The sequence below is a fragment of the Hesperophylax consimilis genome, chromosome 22, assembly GCF_061612785.1.
Source record: "Hesperophylax consimilis isolate HC1 chromosome 22, BYU_Hcon_1.0, whole genome shotgun sequence".
In the NCBI taxonomy this organism is placed as follows: Eukaryota; Metazoa; Arthropoda; class Insecta; order Trichoptera; family Limnephilidae; genus Hesperophylax; species Hesperophylax consimilis.
Genome location: NC_142857.1, coordinates 2,884,433 through 2,910,999, shown reverse-complemented (window position 1 = coordinate 2,910,999; position 26,567 = coordinate 2,884,433). Strand labels below are relative to the sequence as shown.

The 26,567-nt window shown below is 35.6% G+C and overlaps 1 protein-coding gene and 1 non-coding gene across 2 annotated transcripts; both read right to left on the bottom strand.

Moving 5' to 3' along the window:
• Positions 1-6,340: 6,340 nt before the first annotated feature.
• LOC149412641 (uncharacterized) lies at positions 6,341-25,838 on the bottom strand. Its single transcript, XM_089645385.1, has 6 exons — positions 25,741-25,838; positions 24,050-24,618; positions 12,840-12,918; positions 11,286-11,857; positions 7,329-7,407; positions 6,341-7,227 (listed from the first exon to the last, which is right to left on the bottom strand). Exons 1-6 carry the CDS (start codon positions 25,798-25,800, stop codon positions 6,538-6,540), a joined length of 2,049 nt encoding a protein of 682 aa, XP_089501511.1. The 5' UTR covers positions 25,801-25,838; the 3' UTR covers positions 6,341-6,537.
• Positions 13,158-13,276, bottom strand: LOC149412642 (5S ribosomal RNA). The gene has a single exon (XR_016304517.1). It is a non-coding gene; the product is annotated as a 5S ribosomal RNA (ribosomal RNA).
• Positions 25,839-26,567: the final 729 nt, after the last annotated feature.

The following is a 26,567-nucleotide window of genomic DNA, read 5'->3' as shown; positions in this document are numbered from 1 at the left end:
AGTCCAAAGTTTATCCAGATTACTTTCATTCAACAACCTTGCAACTTCCTATCAAACATCATGCATCTATTATATAATTTTTCCCCGCCATGTATGCAAAATAGTCATAACATGGCGCATCAACGTGGTTGGTTCGTATTTGTTCTTATTATTTGATTTTGAATCGAAGTTGCAAGCGTTTTAATAATCATTTGTATTTGTTTTTGTTGTTTCGACGTCTCACATAAAACATAACCTATAAATTTCATTAGGTACATAAATGTCAGTCAACAGTGTGAGCTTATCAAAGTGCCATCGGTGCAACCAACATAAAGAACGATTTGTACGCATTATTATAATTTATTTTATTTTACGGGCAACACAATACTATGTGTCAACTTGACAGCTAGGAATGTCAAGCGTAAACAAACATCGCGATTTTGACAACAACTGTCAAAATAATAATACACTTTGAAAGTTTCGATAATTATGTTATGCAACCAATACTATACAGTGCTTATAAGTGCATTTAATTATATATTTGCCTCGCGGGAGTACAATATATTCATAGCTATCGTCATTAGCTAATTTATTATCATTTTGTATTCAATACTTGCAGTTTCATAAGTAAACTTCAAAATGTCGACAATAATAGACAACATCAATGAGAAAAGGAGATGTGTCATACTGAAACAAATTCCTCAGGGAACAATATTTATTGTTCTTTTTGGTAAATTAAGGGGGCATCTACTATCGGAATGTAGGAAGAAGAGTCACAACAACTCTAAACCTAGGGTTGCTTCTTTAAAATATAGAGAATCAAAACAAAAAAAAAAATGTGAGTCACTCTGTTCACGCGCCTTCCTTTGCGCAGAGGAAGTGCGAGTGGCAGAGTTGACTGAGGTGGAGGTACCGCCGCCGAAGAAAAACAGAAAATTTAATTTTACCCCAGTAGATTATAAATATTTATATTTTTAAGTTTGTCCTTTACGGAAAATTAATTTTACTCCAGTCGATTACTCGAGTATAATTTCTCATTAGAATAATAAGTTAAAATTTTGTAGATTATAAAATATACATATTTTTAAGTTTGTCCTTCACGGAAAATTAATTTTACTCCAGTTGATTACTCGAGTATAATTTCTCATTAAAATAATAAGTTAAAATTTGGTAGATTATAAAATATATATACAAATGTGAGATGCTTCGAAACACAAATACATACATATTTCTGGTCACGATCAGTTCAACTTAGCTCATATTCATTTTTAAGTTTATTTTTATGTCAACTTGGATTATACGACGATATGAACCCGCATATCCTCTTGTATTCTAAGCTTAATATCATATGAACTGTGTTCATATACCTTTATATTGTATTACTTTAAGTAAAAACATATGGAGTTATTCGCCCAGTATTTCAAGATGTTCCGAGTTTAAATATATTGTGCTTACATAGGTCTCATTGCCCATTTGTCTATGTAAGTATCTTTACTATTACAAAAAATTCTTGTTAAGTTTCTATAAACAAGTTACTACTGAACTAATATTAATAAATTTATATAATATTAAAACTTCATCATTTGGAAAATGTAAATCAATCCTAAAAATAAATTAGTGATTGATTGGTTCCTGTGAGAACCTCGGTAATTAGTTACACTAATACTACAATTTACAAATTGAACCCTCGGGGACAAAAGACGAATACTTAATTGATTGGCACCATTTTTAACGATGGTTGTAGACTATTTATAGCACCATTTATTTACGATGGTCGCTAACAATTCTATTGGCACCATTTTTAACGATGGTTGTTTACTAAATAATGTGGCATCATTTTTGCGATGATTGTAAGACTATTCATAACACCATTCATTTACAATGGTTGGTTATATCCTGTATTTCATATACCAATGGTAAAATAAACTTATATGTTGTTTTCTATTGTATAACTGTCAGAAAAACTAAACCCATGAGACCAGTTTAGGGAGTTAGATAGGAATACTCTTCTATAGAGGAACTCTTCTTTTCCAAAATGGATTTAGAATCAGTGATAAAGTGCAGATGGTACACCATCTACGAGTGTAGCCTACTTTGGCTTATTTAAAAAAGTGAATCTGAACAGTGATGCTTTGTGCATATTTAATGTTTTGATGTATATTGATGTCATGCTTTAGTGATAATATTTGTATACTAATTTTAAGTTCTATTCTGTTATAGATGCTACGTCTACGGTAGTCCCAGACGAGAGTCAGAATACATCACCCAGCGTCGTACATGCTGCGGGTGATTACGGGCCCCGTCCACGTATCTTCTTACTGCTAATTGTGTACAATTTAAGGTCTTTATTTCTAAGTTCTGATTTTGTTATATCTAATACTCTGAACTTCAATTGGATGCGCCGCAGACTCATCCATCATGTCTTACGCATGATGGGCGCGACTGATTTTGTGACACACCCTTTTGCAAGCATACTATTACTTTTAGTACATTTCTGCTATATAACTCGTTTTTTTATGTTATTATATCATGTATGTTTTAGGAACCCATCAGACCAAGTTAGGGTATCTCTTAGCTCAGGCTTTTATTTTGTTCTCCTTGTGTTTGAGGGCAAACACGTTGGGGGCGACCGGGGTAATGTTATGAAAATAACATACGATTTTCACTCTAAGTAAGAACCTGTCAAATCTGTGATTTATCTTGTCTATTGTTTATGCTCTGGCAACTTAGAACTTTAACAGGAAGTGAGAAAAAATTCAAGATGGTGGCACTTCCCGGCCGGGCACAAGGGAGACAGGCTGTCCGGTCGGGGGGTCAATTATTATTTCTGGAGGTCTGAGGCTCTAATCGAAAGTTATTTCATGGATTTGCGATTAATACCGAAATGTTCAGTTTGTGCTTCGAGATTAGAAGTCTAGTCATATTTCCCGCGAGTGGAATTCGCCCCGGGTGGCGTGAATAATGAAAACGTTTTTACCATGTGTGGCCGTGGGGGTAATCATAGTTTATCCAAGCGATCGGTGATTATTTCTGCCGATAAACTGTTTTCGCCGTGTGCATTTTGATTCAGAGCATTATTAAGTTCCACCTTGCCTCGTGGAAGGGCAACTTACGGATTAACCGTCTACTCAGGGCTGGACCACACTGGGCCGTAGGCCAGCCACATTCTGATGCCGTCTACTCCTCTTGGCTGGACCACACTGGGCCGTAGGCCAGCCACATTCTGATGCCGTCTACTCCTCTTGGCTGGACCACACTGGGCCGTAGGCCAGCCACATTCTGATGCCGTCTACTCCTCTTGGCTGGACCACACTGGGCCGTAGGCCAGCCACATTCTGATGCCGTCTACTCCTACTGGCTGGACCACACTGGGCCGTCGGCCAGCCACATCCTGATGCTGCCGTCCTCTAGCTACATGGCTGATTCATCTACTCCGCCATTCGCGGCACTCAGTGTTCGTTCCTCATAACTAAATACGTTCTTATTATTTTAGACAGGGTAGATAGATTCTACGTTCTGGTCGATGGGGGTAAGTTTTCACCTTTTTTGTATTTCTCTGTGAAATTTATCAAATATAATTTGTTACGGCCAGTCCAAAGTTTATCCAGATTACTTTCATTCAACAACCTTGCAACTTCCTATCAAACATCATGTAGATGGGATATATTTTTCCCCGCCCTGAATGGAGAATTATGCTCTACCGTCGGTAGGTCGGTTTGGCGAGCTCTTTTCCAGTTCAACCACTGGAAGGGACTCTGGCGCGTTGGCCTTCAAAGACCAACAAAGTCAAACTTGGCCACCCACTATTCAATCATATTAACAGTCAATAATGTACTTAGAAAAACCACACACAATAACAGCCTATTAACACATCTATGGGCTAAGTAAGTATCGTAACATGGTGTCAAATACTTATTCATAACATACTGTTGTAGGGAATATTTGTTTCTTTCTTTATTAATTAATGTTACGAGAAGATTATTCGCATGTTTATTGATTTTCAGTTTCGTTTGACAAAAAACAACATTTTGTTTTGTTTGACAAAACTACAGGTTTTTTTTGGCCCATGCCGAATAAAGGAGTTGAAATTTCTGATATGTTTTGTATGTATCTACTACAACATGAATTTAAAAATAATAAACGTTAATGTTTATAAATAAAATATAGTTGTCTAAGTGTCGCTGGGTCTCACAGGTTCAACCAGACCTACCAGATATAGCTCGTGGTGAAATTGAGCTATGTCTGGTAGGTCTGGTTGAACCTGACCTACCAGACATAGCTCGAATTGAAATTGAGCTATGTCTGGTAGGTCTGGTTGAACCTGACCTACCAGACATAGCTCGTAGTGAAATTGATTTCAACAGGTATACGGGATAAGACAACAACAATAATAATATGTTTGTAGTTTAGGAGGTAATTCTTGACTGTGTTCGGTGAAAAGATCTGAATATCTAAGTAGTTCTCCTCCATCCTATTCTCTACTCTCTTCTCCTCCCCAATACTTTTAGTGTCACAAGTTACTATAATTGGGGATGTCATTGTCTACCTGACTCCTGACGATTGGTAGCAATTATTGGGACTCTTGTGCGGTTCTCACACAAAAATAAAAACTAGATTTTTATTTTTATTAAATTTTACACATTTTACAAATATAAGGCAAAAAAGTTCCGATAAACTGCTTTTTAGCAGTTTGTCTAACGGGTTCTTTACATTATAAATCTTATTTTAGTGAGTTTACAGTTACATTTTTACAACAATATTTATAAAACAAAACAAAAAAATTAAAATTTTAGAGAAAATTATGAAAAAAACATAAATGACAATTTTAAAAGTCTTTAGAATAATATATCATTGTAAGTTAATACAAATTAATTCTTTCAGTAAGCCAAGTCTTCAGTAAGCTCACTAATTGTTTGTTTTGGGCACAGTTTTTAATTTCAGTAGATAACATATTAAAACAACTGGGAATCATATAAATTCTTTGTCCATATTTATCTTTATGCTTAAATACAATAAGTCCTTCATTAAAGTTAAAATGAGTATTACGATTGTGTTCTAGCCTGTTTATATGTAAGGGATTATTTACGTGCTGAAATATAATTTTGTACCACAAAATTGCTCTCACTGAACGAATTTTGAGACTCTGATAGAAGTATGGAATATTATGCCATTCTTTGTATAAATTTTTTTCAGCTAATAATTTAACCAATAAATTTTGCACGGATTGAACATGGTCGATATTAGTTTTACACGAAAATTCCCAAACTGTTATTCCATACCTTATAACAGATTCAGCTAAAGATAAATAAATTATTCGAGGTGTGCAGATTGGAACAAAAAAAATTAGTTTATACAATCTGCTTACAATTGATTTTATTCGTGCACAAACTTTATTTATTTGTATATCCCACTTGAAAAGGCAATCAATACTGACAGCTTAATAAACGTATTATTTAACTAGTTTCATATTTTCTCATGTACACATTGCAGGAATACCATTGTTTCTGAGTTTGGGTCTTAATTTCTGGTGACAATTTAGTTTTTTTGACATTTAGAGTTCTGTGTACCACTTGTTGATGCTGTACCTTAATTATTTAACATAATAATATCTAGCAGAGAAACGAAATATATTTAACATTGGCAATAACAACACGTTTTATAAAATATTTAATCAATCTCTTAAACTAGCTTTATACGTTACTTATTTTCGTTCCGATTCCCCAAATAGAAACCATATCGAGACCCATATGGAAAATCAGCGCTTTACACAACCATTATTTTCATTCTTATTATTTCATACAGAAATAATACTTGAAGACGATATTAAACTTCTCGTCAAAAGTGGCAACACCTTTCAGATAACGATAGCTTGCCTGAAAAAAGATAGTTTGGCTGTTAACCATCGGCAATCAGCATGTCTGATTTGTTGTGCTTTGAATTGTTGTTCAATCGGTCAACCCAAAAAATAACAAATCAATTTTTGATCCATACTGAAGCGTTTGACTCGTCTACGATAGAATTTTTTACATTAACTTGACATGGGAGGCTCTCAGGAAAATATTTTACCCTAGGGCCTATCATCTTTGGAAAACGCTGAGAAGAGGGACTTATTAAGTAAAGGAACGAAATGAAGTGAGGGAAGGAAAAATGTATTAGTAGGAATCTATGGGTCAATGTGTCCAAGAGTGATGCAGTGCGAAGCGTTGAGTCGAGAGTGCTATGTTAGAGAGCTCAAAGGGTCTCCTTCAACCGGCCTCTCAAATTAACCTCAAACGCTTACAACAACAACAAAAATATTTTTGAAATAGCGTTTTCAAACGTTATTTTAATGAAAACTGCTAGAATAAAAAGGCAAATCAAATATTTTTAATTCGATTTATTTCGTTTGCTTTTTTGAAGTGCGATATTGAAATATCGACATAGGTCTAGCAAATAAGGAAGATTGATTTGAATAAATCTTTTGAGAAATAGGAGGAGGGAAAGATAAACAGAACTATTTACACGGACTTAAAACTACATTAACACAAACGCTGGGCTATCTCATCTCGAGGTTATGAATTACCACTGTCCGTGGGAAGCATAATGATGAGCTCCATGGTGGGCACCATGAGAAGCAGCGGCGACAGCGGAGTAGTGAGCTGCCTTGGCGTGGGCAACCTCGGGGGTGTCTACTACGCGACCATCATGACCGATGGGGGCGGCTCCATGAGCCCAAGCACCATGGGCACCATAGACGGAGGGGACTCCATAGACTCCATGGGCGAGTCCTCCATAGACTCCGTGGGATCCAGCGATTCCGTGGGAAAGACGGGCAACAGCGGAGGCGTGAGCGACCTTGGCGTGGGCAACCTCGGGGGTATCTACGACAACACCATCATGGGCCAGAGGAGCGAGTCCATGAGCGTACACGCCATGGGCACCATAGACGGAGGGAACTCCATGAGCGTGAGCTCCATAGACTCCATGAGCTCCGTGGGAAGCGGTGGCGATAGCAGAGAAGTGGGCGGCCTTGGCGTGGGCAACCTCGGGGGTGTCTACGACGCGTCCATCATGACCGATGGGGGCGGCTCCATGAGCCCAGGCACCATGAGCACCATAAGCTCCGGCACCATAGGCTCCATGGGCGGCTACTCCCCACTGTCCATGATCCTGGCTTTCGGCCAGACCTTCTCCTTTCCATTGTCCATCCTCATGGTGTCCCCAGGGGTTGGCGGAGACCAGTGCTCCCATGCACAGGAATGCGAAAATCTAAAAAAAAGAAAACGTTTGTCGTATAAATATTTTAAATTTGGTTACATGTTCATATTATCGATGCTCATATTAATGATGTTTAGTGTGAAGAAACTTACCAGAGCGTTCATGTTGATTGTGTGGTGAGCCTTTTCTGAAAGGAAAACTGCTTGTGCCGTGAGGGGAGAGATCGCAAGGCTTTATACCAACAGAAAGTCTTCTTAGGCCCGCCAAGGAGGGGGCAGAAATAGATTAGCGGTACGGTATTCGAACACTATCGAATGTGGTCTTGAAATTTGTTTTGATACGTTTTTTATGTTGTCCAGTTCGTTTTACTGCTCAACATGTCAAATTAATTATTTCACGGCAGTGTAAGTGCTACACTTTTTAAGACTCATAACAAATATTGCAAAAACTTGAACTGTATTTATAGCACTGTATAAATATGTCAAACCCACAAAGCATATGTTGACAGCGTTTTCGTTTTATCTAGGTTTGTATATCAAACGCACACGTTTATCAGATATATTTTGATCAGTTTTATAGAATCGTTTTGAGATATTTCTTTAACAATATTTGCAATTTCAGCGTAATTTTTGGGGGGTGTTTGTTGATCTCTCGTGACTTTTTCTAGGAAGAAACACAAATAATTTTTGTTACAGTTAAGCGCACTCGAAGTGAAGTGACACTAAACTGCGCTATATAAATGCAATTTTATTATTATTATTATTAATAAAGAAAGAACTGCCATTCGGAATGAATCTATCAGTCTCTGTTGTCAAACGCATCATAATTACACTATTTCCAACTATATTAAAATTCAAAATTCATTTTTTAAAACAGCTGACCAATAATTCATTTGTGGCCAAATACTGTATAAATATAATTATGCTCATTACTCTAAGGTTTATTCTACGGAGACATTATTCTATAAATGGTTTCGATCACTGTCTAGCACATTTGTATAATCTAGCTATAATACATATTTTTTATTGTACAACAAAGAATGTCTATGTTTTTTTTTAAAATCTAAAGTTTTTTTTATTAAAATCTCAAGTTCCTTGAAATTTTGCACACTTTATCTTCAAAACAGGAGAAAGGTCACTGTTTAAACGAGATTTCGAAAAACCACCTCCAGCTCCTCTTCCCACCAAGCAGAATTTAGAGACTTCTTGATAAACGTCTAAATCTGATTTAAACAACCCTGCGTAAAGCACTGAGACTTAAGCTAGTTTATACTTTAATTTACAATAAAAAGCACATAAACTAATTTTGACAACTTAAATTTTATTTAAACTCTACCAGTTTCGGAAGAACCCTTTTTAAAACCAGTTTTTAATATTCTCATGATGAATTCCGAAACCGGTAGAGTTTAAATAAAATGAAAGTGATCAAAAACAAATATATGTGTTTTTTATTGTAAATTATGATGAGCCACAAAGTTTACAAAAACTTTAATTTATTTCTTAATTAACAGATCTCATCCTGTTTTGTTAATTCTCACTTCTAAACCAATCTTTCAATCCTTCAAACCTCTATGTTTTTCTCCTTGCTTTCACTTTCGTGCTTCCGCTTTTTTTAATTATAATCCATGCAAATTCTATAAATATAATAAACATTCCTATTTGAAGGAAAAAAAATGCTTAAATTTTTTGTCTTTATTTGAGTTTTTTCCTTGCAGTAGAATATCACGAAAAAGGGTTTCCACCAAAATAAGATATTAACTGAATAAAATATTTTCATTCGTGAATAATATTCGTTCTATAAATAAAGACATCGATTGTTAGTTCTACAAATTAGATTATTGTTGTATGATTAACCATGGAAGCCATCTTGGCCACTATAAAATTCCATCTACCGACTAGGGACACAAGACAAAATGTAACACTCTTCTGTAATACATACACAACCAATTACAAGACACACTCACAAACCAATAGGATGCATGATCTAGGAAACAAGTTTTGTGGATACCATTGATATATTTAAAGAGAGCAGCACTTTGTTGAATCTTACAAATTATAGAAGCGTAGGTAATGTGGTCTTAGTAATTTTTCTTATATGTAATATTGCTCTAGTTTATTTTTTATTTGTTACTGTTACGTTTTACTAATATTTTTTCATGTTTAGTTTTATTATTTTTTTATAATTTTTCATTATATTCTCACTATACGTATGATCACAGTATATAAAGATTATATTTGTGTGTTCATATATCTATTGTGTACATACTTTATAATGGATTACATCTTTATACATTTATTATCTTCTATATAATACAGATATTCTACTATGTACATTGCATCATATATCACTTTTGTGTAAAAACCTTTTTAGGAGTATAATTTAGAAAATTTAATATGAACAATAACTATTGTCCCTAAAATAATAACTGTTCAGTGTTCATTACTGTTTATACCGTTGTTTCAACATCGCTATATCCACCATCAAATACATGAACTCGTATGACTAGCGTTTTGACTTTTTATGTAATGACCTTGCACTCTATCAAAATGTGTCAGTCTTTATCTTACTAGGCCGGCCCAAACGATTATTCAATCAACTTTTAATATAAGAATATCTTCACTTTATAAGGATTAATGATTCCTTGTTAGCAAAAATACGAATTGATAAATTGCTTTTTACATTTTCATCAAACTTCTTCCAGTTTTCAACGCACAATAATTTTTCAAAATACAATTCCTCCTAAAAATACGATTTTTTTTCTTCCAAATTTCTTGTAACTAACGCAATCGTCATCGTAATACTTCGTACAAGTCACAAATTAAAATTTTCGGGGAACCATATAACATAAGATTTAATTACGCTCATTTTTGATATAGATATTCAATATTTTGGAAGGCGGGTGTAGATACCACCGCCGCGGGAACCATTCATTGGATAACCAACAGCTTTGCCATAAGTCAATTTAAGTGGTTCGCTACATTTAGTCGGATCGGGAGAGGACGGTTGAGGGAGACCCTTTCACTTCTCCAGCCGGGCTCTCTCGACCAATTGCCTTGCATCGCAATGGGAGGGATGGGTTCATACGTCTGTCACTCCTGGGTACACTGACCCCCATATTTTTACCCACGCTTCAAACAATTTCCTTCCCAGAACCTCCTCTCCTTCATTTCCTAATAAGACTCTTACACGGCATCCTCAAAGATGACACAGGCCATGTGTGGAGCTAATGTATCTGAGTAATTCATGATATAATTAATTAATGACATTATTTAATGTGAGAAAATCCATAAAACATTGGCGGGTGAGGGTCACGGACAGCTTCTTGCTTTTTTTGGTTAAGTATTTGGGTGACATACACTTCGCTAATCATATGTTTATGTACCAACCCCAATAAGTGAGGTGTGCGATAATCTTTTTACAAACTTCGGACACTGACACATTTAAACGTTTTCAAAGAAGAGATTTCTTTTTCATGTGTATAACAGATTTACATAATCCTATTACATTACACGTGACATTGTGTACATAAGTTTAAAGATTTATCAATAATTTATTTTAGAATTCTTGCCTAAAATGTCTCTTGAAACCATTGAGGCCATTGCTGTAAATGTCGATACATTTAGCAGCACCATACCTCTTGTCATAATAATAAAGATAGCCCGGATGTCGACCCTGGCGGTAGTTGTTTGGTACGAACAATATATAGCATTGTAAGAGGTAGGGCTGTCATTGAAGTAATTTGTGTAGTTTCTATAAATTCCCCCGAGATCGGAGACTTTCGTAGCGCTTTTCTTTCAAGTGAAACAAATGATCTATGAATCGCGTGTACTCACAAGGCATTCTCATATAAAGATACCTTAAAAACTACTTAAAAGACATGGATTTATTTTTATTCGATTTATTTTCGTTTGCTTTTGAGGTTTTAATAAAATCTAATAAATAAGTACATATTTACAAAACAGAGAAAACACTTATCTACACAGTTAATCAAGAAATAATTTGGGAAAAAATGATAAACTAATATTTACACTGGGATATGGTATTGCAACTAAAATCATATAAACGCCTGGTCATCCACAACCGTTGAATTGTGTGAGGGAGTAAGGAATTACCAGAGTCCATGGACTCCATAATGATGAGCTCCATGGTGGGCACCATGAGAAGCAGCGGCGACAGCGGAGTAGTGAGCTGCCTTGGCGTGGGCAACCTCGGGGGTGTCTACTACGCGACCATCATGACCGATGGGGGCGGCTCCATGAGCCCAGGCACCATGGGCACCATAGACGGAGGGGACTCCATAAACTCCATGGGCGAGTCCTCCATAGACTCCATGAGCGAGTCCTCCATAGACTCCGTGGGATCCAGCGATTCCGTGGGAAAGACGGGCAACAGCGGAAGCGTGTGCGACCTTAGCGTGGGCAACCTCGGGGGTATCTACGACAACACCATCATGGGCCAGAGGAGCGAGTCCATGAGCGTACACACCATGGGCACCATAGACGGAGGGAACTCCATAAGCGTGAGTTCCATAGACTCCATGAGCTCCATGTGCAGCAACATTTCCCCACTGTCCATGATCCTGGCTTTCGGCCAGACCTTCTCCCTTCCATTGTCCATCTTCATGGTGTCCCCAGGGATTGGCAGCAACCACGGCTCCGACACACACCAAAGTTGCGAAAAACTGTAAAAAAATAATCTTATTTAAAACCAGAACAAGAAAAATAACTATGCCTTTCTATTAATTATTATTAGAATGGGAGCTAATTCAAGAATGGACGTGTCTCGAGATCTCTCTGATAATCAAAAAAGCATTTTATAAAATTGCTTGAAACTTTACGACAGATCATTCATTGTGAAACACACGAGTGTTAGATAACTTTTCTGATAACATATTTCCAACCGTCCGTTCTTTAGTGCTATTTGCTTCGTAGAACTCCTTTTAATTTTTAAATACATCTATTGGATTTCACTTTTGTTTTGAAAGAATGCAAATGGTAATGGTAATTACGAACAAGCACGCGGATATATGGACGTTTTACTGAAATTTAATGATATTACAGCAGTTCATGTACAAAATGAATGTCGGTCCTACTCGATCGACCTTTGGCTAGGTTGGTAGAATGTTCAACTCTAGTTGTTGGGTAGTAAGGTTCAAATACATTTGAAAATAGATGTATTATACGAAAAAAAATGTTTTTTTTTTGGGTTGATACTATTTTAAATTTAACAGATGTTTCAGCGTTAAAAACCGATAAAAAAATAGTATTTTTATTCCCGTACAAAACAAATCTTTTTAACAGATTCTAAATTTCGTAGTAAAAGAAATATCTCTTTACAAATTTTCTAGTTATTTTTTTTTTTTTTTTATAGTGAATACCTCACAAGAGTCCCAACTGCTCCCGTCTGGAGCCAGTAAGACTATGGCATCCCCAATTGGGGGATGTTGTGAGGCTGAAGGTAAGTGGGGAAGGGAAAGAGGAAGGTGGGGAAGTACCTGGCTATTCAGATCTAGTCACTAAACACGGCTAAAGCCATTTGGAGCAACGTTTCAATTCTGAATGGTGGTCTTACACCAGGGCGATACTGGTAGTATCTTCCACTCTGGATATTAGTTATGACGGTAGTAAATGCATAATATATTTTGTAAGCACGTCTCAACTTACCAGGGCGTTCATGTTGATTGTTGAGTGAGCCTTTTCTGAGAGGAAAACTGCTTGTGCCATGAAGGGAGAGAACGCAAGGCTTTATACTAGCAGAAAGTTCTCAACAACTAGTTTTTAGGAGGGTGGGGCAAACGTTTTTTTGTCAACAATATCCTTGAACGCTGTTATTGTTTTGATTATATATTTTCTGATCATTTTAACCGGTTAAATAATTCCTGTATGATGGTTGTTAAAACTTAAAACAGTCTAATGTTTAATATTTGGCTAATTTATATAGCGCCGTTTTCGTGAGAAATCACCTCAAGGGCGCTGGAAAAGGGCCAACGGCACGCAGTGTTCCCAAGCGGTCACCCATCCAAGTACTGACCGCGCCCAATATTGCTTAACTTCGGTGATCGGACGAGAACCGGTGTGTTCAACATGGTATGGTCGTTGGCGTTTCTTATATATAACATAACAATTGCAATTCTACTAATAATTCAACACTGCTTACACCAATACCAAATCAGCCTTTAATTCAGACATACACCAGCAGAAAACACGATCACAAAATCAAAATCACTTATCGTCATATACTTACACGACTAAATTTTGAATTGACAACACATCGCATAAACGTAACACAACGGATTACCTAGTAACCAAAATTTTCCAGTCACAAAGGATAAAAGATTGGCAAATCTCTTATTAGATATTTTCTCGGCAGCTTCATTAGCGAGACACAATCTTCCTTTGGAACTCTCTAATTTTTGTATATCTTCGTTAAACTATTTAGGAAATATTTTTCAACTAACTGTTTTAATTCTGTCCAATCAGTTTTAAAATCTATGTACATTGTTCATAGAACAAGGTACCTTTTAAATTGTATTCTTATGTAAAAATCATTTTCTTTTCATTGTACAATGATGTCTTTTTCGAAATGAACTTTTTTATAAACTCATTGGAAATAACGTATTATAAATATTTAAAAAAAAGATATTCATGTAATAATACCGAATACTCGTTTAATATCATTCATTGAAAATTTGTTTAAGCAAATACCATTTCAAATATCATTAATTTTAATCTGTTAGTCCACAGTTATTAATAAAACTATTTTAATGAAGACATTTGTGTTTTGTTGTAAAAAGGAGTCAACTCCGGTATTTTATGTTATGAGAATACCCCACAAGAGTCCCAACTTCTCCCAGCAGTCTGTAGCCAGCGAAACCATGGCATCCCTAATTAAAGAATGTTGTGAGGCTGAAGTCAGTCGGGTAGAGAATGATATGGGAATGTGAAAGGTAAGGATGTTAATTGTACCTGAATATTTTGATCTGGTCACCAGACATGAATAAAACCATTTCAAGCAACGTTTAAATTCTGTATTATGGTATTTCACCAAGTCAATATAAGATTATCTACTACTTTGAAACGTTTTGCAAATAAACTGTTTTGATTTTTTTTATATATTTGGCGTGTTTCCCTACGATAAACCGGTAATGAAAAGATCAACGACGCTAGTTCGACGAAAGTTCCTCGGAGCATCTTCTTTTGAAACACCGGTAGAACGAGTACATCATTCCAATCTGATGCCTGTACTCTAAAGATTGCAAAGCGTTTGTTAGGATAGAGGAATCTATCAAATGGATGTCCGTTTTTGCAGGGAGTCAAAGCCAATCCTGCTACATCACCGATTTATATTTACATCCACTCGCACGTCATAATTTTACACTCCTTTTCTTCTTCTTATCATTTCTCTCTTAGGCTCAGTTGTTTTGCAGAAATTCACGTGTGATTTTGTCATTAAATAGCCATTCAGTACCTTCTTTTGTAACATTTAGTTTTGATTTGTTTATCTTTAACCACATATAAATTTCATGTGGTTTTAGTGATTTGTCTAATATGTAGAATTGTTCTAGTTTATTTTTTTATGTTATAGTTTCGTTTTACAAATATTGTTTCATATTTAGTTTTAGTATTTTTTCATTATATTCTTATTATACTTGTGATTACAGTTTTATATTTGTGTATTCATAGATCTATATTGTAAATAATTGGAGTAGATTACATCTATACACTGTTATTATCTGATGCATAATAATGATATTCTCCTCTGTACACTGCATCATGTATGACTTTTAAGTAAAAACCTTTTTGAGTATATTAATTTCATAAATTTAATATGAACAATAACTGTTGTCCCTAAAATAATGACTGTTCAGTGTTCATTACTGTTCATACTATTGTTTCCACATTGCTATACCCGCCATCAAATACATGAACTCGTATGGCTAGCGATTTGACTTTTTATGTAATGACCTTGCAATCTATCAAAATGTGACAATCTTTATCTCACTAGGCCTGACCAAACGATTATTCAATCAACATTCATTATAAGAATATATTCACTTTATCAGGGCTAATGATTCATTGTTCGTAAAAATAAGTATCGATAAATTGCTTTTCTTACATTTTTTATCAAACTTCTACATAACCAGTTTTTCATAAAATATTTTTTCAAAATGCTAATTCCTCACAATAATAGCAATTTTTTTCTTCCAAATTTTTTGTAACTAACGCTTTCGTCATCGTAATACATTGTACTAGTCTCAAATAAATATTTTCGCGGAACAATATAACATAAGAGTCAATTACGCTCATTTCCGACAAAGATATTCAATATATTGAATCTGGGAACCATTCATTGGATAACCAATCTCAGTTACAATTACAGTTCTCGTCCTACTGTCAACCAGGAAGGTCGCGCGCAACTGTATAAAACTGCTGACGTTAAAAACCGATCTTGCCACAAAATTACTCGGGCGTTTGCGCCTTGCGCATACGCGTCAGCGAATCATGGACATTGCCATCGAAAACATAAAAGCGGAAATTCAAAACATCACAACAGTGAAAGATTCCAAAGCTAAAACAAATCTAGAACAAAATGTATGCATACTAGAAGAAATTTGGAAATCTGAACGAATCAAACACCAAGAAGAGATAATTGAACAGCAAAAAAAATCATCGAAAATCAAGATGAACTCACCAAAAAAATAGAAAATATTGTAGAAAGAAATAATAACTGAAAATCATATGCTCAAGTTCTAAGTGACAACAATAAATCAGTGGATTCAAATACATTCAATGTTGAACCAAAATATGCCATCTTAATTACCTCAAAAACACCTTGAAGGCCGAGGATATAAAAATAAAAGTTCAAAAAAATATCAACTTAACGAAACTAAAAGTCGGAGTTAATGGAGTAAAAAAGATTGGCGATTAAAAAATACTAATCTCGTGCCCAAAAAAAGAAGATGCAGAAAAATTAACCATAGAAATTAACAAGGTAGTTGGTAAAGATGTATTGACCGAAGAAATAAAAAAAATAAACCATTTCTAATGTTGAAAAGACTCCAATGCCTATGGACGGAAGAAGAAATTACAGACGGAATCACACAACAAAATGAAGGAATAAGCCAAGAAGATAGAAATGATATTAAACTTATCAAGGAAATAAAAAACAAATACAATGAAGGAAGAGAAAACGACACCACTAACTACATAATCGAAACAACCGGAAAATTGAGAAAAACGCTAATAGACAAAAAAAATAAACATCAAATTTCAAAGAATATACATCGAAGACTTTAACCCCATTACACAACGCTTTCACTGCCTGAAGTTTGGCCACACAGCGATAAGATGTCTCGCCAGGACGGAGCCCCCCATTTGCCCTCATTGCGCTAAGGAACACATACTATCCAAATGTGACAACAAAGAACAAGACCCAATGTGCAACAATTGCTGTGTCCAAAACAAAAGGTATAATATAAAGTTTTCCATCGACCACAGAGTCAATAGCACTAAATGTCTCTATCGGCAAAAAATGCTACAAATCGCCAGAGAGCGCATCGACTACGAATAAATATGCTAAATTTTACTTATTTAAACTTAAAACTTTAAAATGGCTGATTTTTTATGTAACGCTCTAGATAAAAATATATATATAGAAGAAAAATTATCTAATATATAAAAATTATGTCAATCCATAAAAGATTTCAATTTAACCTGCCCTGAAAAAGGATTTAGTCTATTTCATGTAAACATTAGAAGCATAGAAAAAAACATAGAAGAATTAATAATATCATTAAAAGATTTAAATTATTCTCCGGGATGCATAGTGTTAACAAAAACAGCCGGGATTCTGCCGGGGAATTGAATTATACTTTTCCGGGGTATTCATATTATACAACAATAACAAAATTAAACAAAAACTCTGGTGTCGGAATATTCATATCCAACCAGTACAATGTAAGTACTCAATATTAAAGAGATTAACAGTGTTAGAAATGTTAACATTTTGAATATTGAATTTAAGGACATAAATAAACATTACAACATTATTGCTATTTATCGTACGCATATGTCGATAATATCACAATTTATAGATGAATTAGAAAATATTTTATTCAATTTTAGAAACAAAAATAATGTTATTGTTGGGGATATCAATTTAAATATCGCAAACGGCTACTCTAGTATGGATAAAGATAAGTACCTCAATATGTTAGCGGAACTCAACTATTTATCGTGCGTAAATTCATATACTAGGAACGTTCCAGGTCAACGACCTTCATGTTTAGATCATATTTTTATGAATATTCCTGATATCCACAACATAAAATCAGCTGTCATTCATACAAATATTACTGATCATTACTCATGTATGTTTATCCATAAATTTAGCAATCCAATATTGCCATCATTTAAACAAAATAATACCTCAAAAAAAGTACTCGATATGGATACATTAAAAAATAAATTAGAATCGGAAAATTGGATAGAATTATTTCAATGTAATGATGTCAATGTTTGTTGTAACATATTTGAAGAAAAAAATTCCAAATACATAAATGACTCATCAAATAATATAATACCCAAATCCAAACTATCTAAATTCAAACCTATAAAACCATGGATTACTCACGGTTTAATAGTATCTGTACGACATAAGGAAGCTCTATACAAATTGACTACTCAACAACCAAATAATAAAAAATTAATCAATCATTTTAAAGCATATAAAAACAAACTTTCTTATATTATAAAACATACAAAAGAAATTTATTATACACAGGATCAGTCGGATCAGGCTGAAAATGATAGTAAAAGAGTATGGACGGTGATAAATTAAATAATTGACAAAAAAATACAGGAATAATGAAATCAGTGCTATTAATCATGATAACTCGAAAACATGTTATAAAGAAAACCCATCAAAAGCGGAAAATATATTTAACACCTATTTTGCAAACGTAGGGAAAAATTTACACAATCTTATACATATTGACCCAAATATAACATCTCCAGACTGTAATATTGATGCTGAACAAAAAATGGCAACATTTGAAATCACTACAGAGGACGAAACAGTTTCTATTATAACTGATATGAATGGAAGTTCTGCTCCGGGCATTGATGCAATTACAGTTGATATTTTAAAAAACATTAAAAAACTTATTTCCAAACCATTAATGCATAAATAAATACAAGTTTTCAAAGCGGAGTATTCCCATCAGTTTACAAACAAACTTCCATTACTCCAATATTTAAATCAGGTAATCCAGAAGAAGTAAACAATTACCGACCCGTATCAGTCATTTCAAATATAGCAAAAAAATTTGAAAAAATTGTTAAAAAAAGAATGAGCCAATTTATAAAATGCAATGGTATAATTAATGAAAACCAGTTCGGTTTTATGGAAGGGAGAAGCACACAGGATGCAATTGCAAAATTGAGTAGCCTAGTATATAATTATTTAGATAAATCATTAAAATGCCTTGGAATTTTCATAGATCTCAAAAAAGCATACCATATCGCATGACAAACTTATAAGTAAATTAAGAAACATTGCATTAAATGGTACAGCTCTAGAATGGGTAAAAATTTACCTTTCCAAACGACCTCAAGTCGTAAAAATTAACAATGTATTTAGCTTGCCAAAAACGAGTCGATTCGGCATACCGCAAGATACAGTTCTGGGTCCGTTACTGTTTATCATCTATGTTAATGACATATTCATACAAAAACTAAACGGGAAAATAATATCGTATGCTGATGACACTGTCATAATTATCGAAGGTACGGATTGGAATACTGTTAATAACTTGGCAAATGCTGATATTAATATACTGAAAATTTGGTTCGATAAAAATCTTCTCTCGCTAAATATGATTTAAGATTTTCACGGCCAAAAGTATTTTTGTTATTTGTTTTTGGGGTATTATGCCGTGTTGCGCTAACTCCTTCTTTAGCCAACGTTTCGGACAACATTGCAGTGTCCATCATCAGGGCAGATGTGTTATTTAAATAACACATCTGCCCTGATGATGGACACTGCAATTCTCTCGCTAAACATAGAAAAAACAAAATTTATCCCATTTTCAATCAATAAATTTAAAATAGAATCAGAGTTAAACATTATAATACACCAACATAAATGTGGCAGAACTAACTGCAATCAAACTTGTCTTATCCTTAGTCCAACATCCAAAATCAAATATCTTGGAGTATATATAGATCAATATTTTAAATGGAAAACACATATTTGTGAACTCGTCAAAAGGATTAGGAAATGTATTTATATATTTATAAGACTTAGAAATAGGGGGTCGAAGGGTTGGTAGGTCGTGGCGGGACACATCAAGCTGGAAGATGCTTTCCTCAAGAAATGCTACAAATGACATAGCTGCATCAGCAGCACTACCAACAAGTCCAACTCTCTGGCGTCCACGAGCGGTCATCATGGCCCCGCCATCCCTGGGCAATGTGATCACCGGTGTGGGACGACCATCCCACCATCGAGGTCATAGCCGACAGAGAGGGGGCGAATGGCGAAACTCTGGCGCCATAAAACCAGAACACCCCAGCTAAGGGAAGGAAAACACCTACATAAAAACCTTCGCCTCCAGTAAGGGGTTGGGCGAGTGGCTAATAACCACTCCCTGTAAAAACAACATTATTACGAAAACGGAAACTAAGCCTCGGACAGCGAAAACACCCGGCAGACAACTTGGCAACCGAAATATGGACTTGAGAATAGCAACATTGAATGTAAGAACGATGTGTAGAAGTGGGGCCCTCGGAGAAGTACTTGGAGAAATGGAAAAGTACAACATAGATATACTAGCAGTGCAGGAAACTAGATGGATAGGCACTGATACATTTGATACTAGAACGCATACAATATTGCACAGTGGCAATGAAAAATACTATGAGTTCGGAGTAGCCTTCATCGTTAATCAAAGATTGAAGAATCAAGTAATTGGTTTTAAGGCTGTAAACGAAAAAATATGCATACTCCGCATAAAAACCAAATTCTTTAATATTTCCATCATAAATGTTCACGCTGAGACAGAAGACAAAGATAAAGCAACTAAGGATACATCTTATAACAAACTGGAGCAGACATATGACACCATACCATCCAATGATATTAAAATGGTTATTGGAGACCTTAATGCTAAAATCGGTCAGGATCCGGCACACCAACAGGTTACAGGAAAAAACAGTCTTCATATGGAAAGCAATAACAATGGATCAAGGGTGATTGACTTTGCAGAATCACGAAACATGATAGTAGCTTCAACACAGTTCTCAAGGAAGAATATACATAAATAGACATGGACATCACCTGGCGGCAGATACCATAATCAAATAGACCATATCCTAATTGAAAGAAGAGGGGCGACCAGTATCACAAATGTAAGAAGTTACAGAGGAGCTAACTGTGATTCGGATCACTATTTGTTAGTAGCCAGCTATAGATGCAGAAAAGCAAGAGATAGAAGAGGAAATCAGCCAAGTATCCCAAAGCTAAACATCGATGCTCTTAAAACACCAGAAGGATTGGATAGATACCACGACTCACTGTCAACAAACCTACCAAACCAACTGAGTGATCAGCTCTCCTCAAACGATTTAGAAGAGGATTGGACCAGTCTGAGAGATGCACTGCTGACAGCGGCAGAATCAGGCATTGGAAATAGACCTAGGCAGGTTAGAAATCCCTGGTTCGATGAGGAGTCCATACAGAGCGTCTGCAAGAAAAATGAGCTAAGAAAATTATGTATAGAAAGAGGAACAAGATCAAAAAGACAAGCCTACGAACAAGCACGAAGAGATGCTAACCATTTGATTAAAAGAAAGAAGAGACTATATTTTTACAACATATTGTTGAAAATGGAAAATGATTTTGTTAATAATAATCCACGTGAGGCATATAAAGGCGTCAATGTATTTAAAAAGGGCTTCAAACCCAACACATCCCTGTGCAGAGATAGTAATGGAGACATAATAGGAGATAAGGAAAAGATTAAGACTAGGTGGAAAGAATACTTCCAACAGCTCTTGAATCCCAATAACAACCTGACAGTCGAACCAACTCACATTCCGGATGAGCTAAATAATGATGAAACGACTAGAGCGCCATCGGTTGCAGAAGTAAGGGCTGCCCTAAATAAATTGAAAAACAATAAAACACCGGGAGGAGACAATATCCCGGCAGAGCTCTATAAATATGGAAACGAACATCTGAAAAACCTGCTACACAATCTTATTGTAAAAATATGGACCGCCGAAAGAGTACCAGAAGAGTGGCAAACTAGTATAATATGCCCCATACATAAAAAGGGAGACAAATTGAAATGTGAAAATCACAGAGGAATATCGCTACTTTGTACAGCGTATAAAATCTTCACAACGATTTTGAAAGAAAGACTAGAACGTCATTCAGAGAACTTGCTGGGAGAGTATCAGGCAGGTTTTAGGAGGGGGAGATCCACCACTGATCAACTCTTTACTACTCGACAAATCCTGACAAAATGCTGGGAATTCGATATATATCAACTATTTGTTGACTTCAAACAGGCATATGACAGTATAGATAGGGAGAAAATATATGAAATACTCCTAAATTTTGGTATACCGCCCAAAATAGTCAAGCTTGTAAAAGCAACGATGGTTGGTTCACGATGTCGAGTAAGGATAGGAAGTGAAACAACGGAGGATTTTAACGTCTCCCAGGGACTGAAACAAGGTGATGGCTTAGCTCCCACTCTTTTCAATATTGTTCTGGAGCACGTCGTGAGGAAGACAATGATTGTTACCGACTCAAACATTTGCTACAAAAGCAATCAAATAGTTGGATATGCAGACGACCTTAACATTGTCGGAAGATCCTTACAGGCTGTAAGAGAGGTGTTTGACCCTTTGGAGACTGCAGCAAGAGAGGTGGGCTTGCAAATCAATGAGAACAAAACTAAAATCATGATGCAAACCAGAACCCCACACCGCAGAATAAAAGATAAAGTGAATTTTAAAAACTCCTATAACTTTGAAGTGGTCGAAGAGTTTGCCTACCTGGGCTCCATCATAACGCAGGACAACGAAGACCCAGTAGAAGTAAGAAAACGCATCACAGCCGCTAACAACACTTACTTCGCGTTGCTGCCAGTGTTCAAATCCCGAAACGTCCATAGGAAAACCAAAATAACCCTGTATAAAACAATTATTAGAACGGTCTTGGCTTATGGATGTGAGGCGGGAACACTGACAGCAAAGTCTGCGGAACGGCTGGACACCTTCGAAAGAAAGGTACTTCGAAGAATCTTAGGAGCAGTGCGAGAGGGAGAGGCATGGAGAATCCGCCACAATAAGGAGCTATATGACATCTACCAAGCTCCCAGACTCTCTACTCACTTACGGCTCCAAAGACTAAGATGGGCCGGACATGTGCACCGAATGCCAAACACACGTGTACCAAAGAAGGTTCTAACAGGACACCCGGGAGGCAAACGAAAGGCGGTCAGACCTAGGCTGAGATGGGAGGACGATGTCAGGAAAGATGCCAGAGGACTACTCCATGTTGCAGATTGGAAGACGACGGCCGAGGACAGAGGGCGGTGGAGGCTCATGTTAAAGGAGGCCAAGGCTCGAAATGGGCTGTAGCGCCAGACTTAGAAATATTCTTAGACTAGAAAACCTAAAAAGAGTGTACTATGCAATTGTTTAATCTATATAACAATATGGTATTATTATTTGTTGGGGAGGAACATATAATAAAATTTTGAACCCACTTAAAGTAGTTCAAACATTGGTAATCAAAGTAATTTTGAAAAAACCGTCAAAATTTTCACCGAAACTCTTTTTAAAATTTTCAAAGTACCTACAGTAGACAAAATGTATCAAAAATATTCAATACTTCAAATTTACAAAAAAATACAGTCAAATACTCATAACTTGCAATTCAATACATCAGCAAGATACCAGAAAACTATTAAAATCCCAAAATTTAACACTAAGCAAAAATTAAAATACCTACTAAATCAAAATACCTATCTTTATCTGGGCATAATTTATTTTCATAACCTTTCATTGAATTTAAAAAATATCGAAAATATTCAGGAATTTCACCTTAAATTAAAAAAATTACCTTAAACTATTATAAGTCCAAAATACGTTCACTACTTACATCTAGAAGTAATATTGTTTAAATCTTGTGTTGTTTCTTAATTATTTATTTACCTTAATACTAACATAAACACAAGAGCATTGTCTCTTTATGGTGAGAAAAGGCTACTTTAATTTCTATTGTTTTATATCTTGTATACTTATCTATGTAAAAAAAATATTTTTTTCATATATTAAATAAAAAAAAATAAAAAAATAAATTAAAAAAAGGAAAAAACCAACACCTTTGCCAAAAGTCTCTCAAAGTGGTTCGCAACATTTGGTCGGATCGGGAGGAGACGGTTGAGGGAGATCCTTGCACTATTCCAGCCGGACTCTCTCGACTCATTGGACAATGGGAGGGATAGATTCATGCGTCTGTCACTCCTAGGTACACTGCCTCCCAGATTCCTACCCACGATTCACACAATTTCCTTCCCAGAACCTTCTCATATAAAGATACCTTCAAAACTACTTAAAACACTTGGATTTATTTTTATTCGATTTATTTTCGTTTGCTTTTGAGGTTTTGATAAAATCTTATAAATAAGTACATATTTACAAAACAGAGAAATTACTTATCTACACAGTTAATCAAGAAATAATTTGGGAAAAAATGATAAACTAATATTTACACTGGGATATGGTATTGCAACTAAAATCATATAAACGCCTGGTCATCCACAACCGTTGAATTGTGTGAGGGAGTAAGGAATTACCAGAGTCCATGGACTCCATAATGATGAGCTCCATGATGGGCACCATGAGAAGCAGCGGCGACAGCGGAGTAGTGAGCTGCCTTGGCGTGGGCAACCTCGGGGGTGTCTACTACGCGACCATCATGACCGATGGGGGCGGCTCCATGAGCCCAGGCGCCATGGGCACCATAGACGGAGGGGACTCCATAAACTCCATGGGCGAGTCCTCCATAGAATCCATGAGCGAGTCCTCCATAGACTCCGTGGGATCCAGCGATTCCGTGGGAAAGACGGGCAACAGCGGAGGCGTGTGCGACCTTAGCGTGGGCAACCTCGGGGGTATCTACGACAACACCATCATGGGCCAGAGGAGCGAGTCCATGAGCGTACACACCATGGGCACCATAGACGGAGGGAACTCCATAAGCGTGAGCTCCATAGACTCCAAGAGCTCCATGGGCAGCTACATGTCCCCACTGTCCATGATCCTGGCTTTCGGCCAGACCTTCTCCCTTCCATTGTCCATCCTCATGGTGTCCCCAGGGATTGGCAGCGACTACGGCTCCGACACATACCAAAGTTGCGAAAAACTGTAAAAAAATAATCAAATTTAAATCCGGAACAAGAAAAATAACTATGCCCATACTATTAATTATTTGAATGGCAGCTTAATTCAAGAACGGACGTATCTCGAGATCTGTCTGATAATCAAGAATAGCATTTTATAATATTGCTTGAAACTTTACGATTGATCATTCTCTACACGATCGAAACACGCAAGTGTTAGATAACTTTCTGTTTAACATATTTCCAACCGTCCGTTCTTTAGTGCTGTTTGCTTCGTATAACTCCATTTAATTTTTAAATACATATATTATATTTGACTTTTGTTTTGAAAGAATGCAAATCTTGGAATCGGAAATTAAAACAAACAGATCAAGCTGAAACTCGAAAGATAGACTCGTTTGCGATAACAATGCATTTCATAAATTGGTGGTAATTACGAATAAGCACGCATGCACATATAGGCGTTTCACTGAAATTGGATGATATTACAGCAGTTAATGTACCATTCGACCTTTGGCGAGGTTGGTAGAATTTTCATCTCTAGTTGTTGGGTAATAAGGTTCAAATACATTTGAAAATAGATGATATTATACGAAAAAAACTTTTTGTTTTTGTTATTTGTTTTTGGGGTGTTATGCCGTGTTGCGCTAACTCCTTCTTTAGCCAACGTTTTGAACAGCATTGCAGTGTCCATCATCAGGGCAGATGACACCATTGTTTATGTCTATTATTTATAATTAGTTTTATTAAAAACCCTGAAGAAGTGAGCGTTGCTCATGAAACATGTTGGTAATAAACAATAAAAGTGGTAAAAACGAATTATTTTATTAATTTCAATAAGAAAAATACTTTTGGCCGTGAAAAAATTAAATCATTGTTTTTTTTGGGTTGATATGTATTTAAATTTAACAAACACGTAAATCCAATATTTTAATAATGTGTTTTTTAAGTTCTGCAAGTAATTTCAGTGTGTATTATTGTAACAGATGTATCAGTGTTAAAAGCCGATAAAAAAATAGTATTGTTATTCCCGTACAAAACAAGACTTTTTAAAAGATTCTAAATTTCGTAGTAAAATAAATATCTCTTTACAAATTAACTAGGTATGACGGTAGTAAATATTTTGTAAGCACGTCTCAACTTACCAGGGCGTTCATGTTGATTGTTGAGTGAGCCTTTTCTGAGAGGAAAACTGCTTGTGCCATGAAGGGAGAGAACGCAAGGCTTTATACTAGCAGAAAGTTCTCAACAACTAGTTTTTAGAAGGGTGGGGCAAACGTTTTTCTACTTGCTGTAGAGTTGTCGTTGAACGTTAATTTGCGTCCTGTCAACAATATCCTTGAACGTTGTTATTGTTTTGATCATATAATTTCTGATCGTTTTAACCGATTAAATAATTCCGTTTTTAATAAGTATTTAGGAAATATTTTTCAATGAACTGTGTTAATTCTGCCTAATCTGTTTTAAAATCCATGTACATTCTTCATAGAACTACATTTTAAATTGTATTATAATGTAAAAATCATTTCTTTTTCATTGTATAATGATGTCTTTCCCAAAATAAACTTTTTTATAAACTCATTGGAAATAACGTATTATAAATATACTGTCTTTTTTAATAAAAATTAAAATTTATGTAATTCATTAATAGAAATTTTTTTAAGCAAATACCATTTCAAATATCATTATTTTTAATTTGTTAGTGCACAACAAAATGTGATGTGACATTGTAGTACTGGTGTATATAATTCGTCAAACTTGTATCTACACGTATTTAAGAAATTAATATAACCGACTTCATAACCCCAAAACTCAAATATGATTTAAGATTTTCAAAAGTATTTTTGTTGTTTGTTTTTGGGGTGTTATGCCGTGTTGCGCTATAACACATCTGCCCTGATGATGGACACTGCAATGCTGTCCGAAACGTTGCTACAGAAGGAGTTAGCGCAACACGGCATAACACCCCAAA

Bases quoted from the DNA above. Each gene is read 5' to 3' on its own strand.
- LOC149412641 (XM_089645385.1), bottom strand. From the start codon at position 25,800: ATGGCACAAGCAGTTTTCCTCTCAGAAAAGGCTCACTCAACAATCAAC. The intron at 24,619-25,740 runs GTAAGTTGAGAC...ATTTTTTTACAG, and splicing joins CAATCAACATGAACGCCCTG to TTTTTCGCAACTTTGGTATG. The intron at 7,408-11,285 runs ATTCCTTACTCC...GTTGGTATAAAG, and splicing joins GGAGTCCATGGACTCTGGTA to CCTTGCGATCTCTCCCCTCA.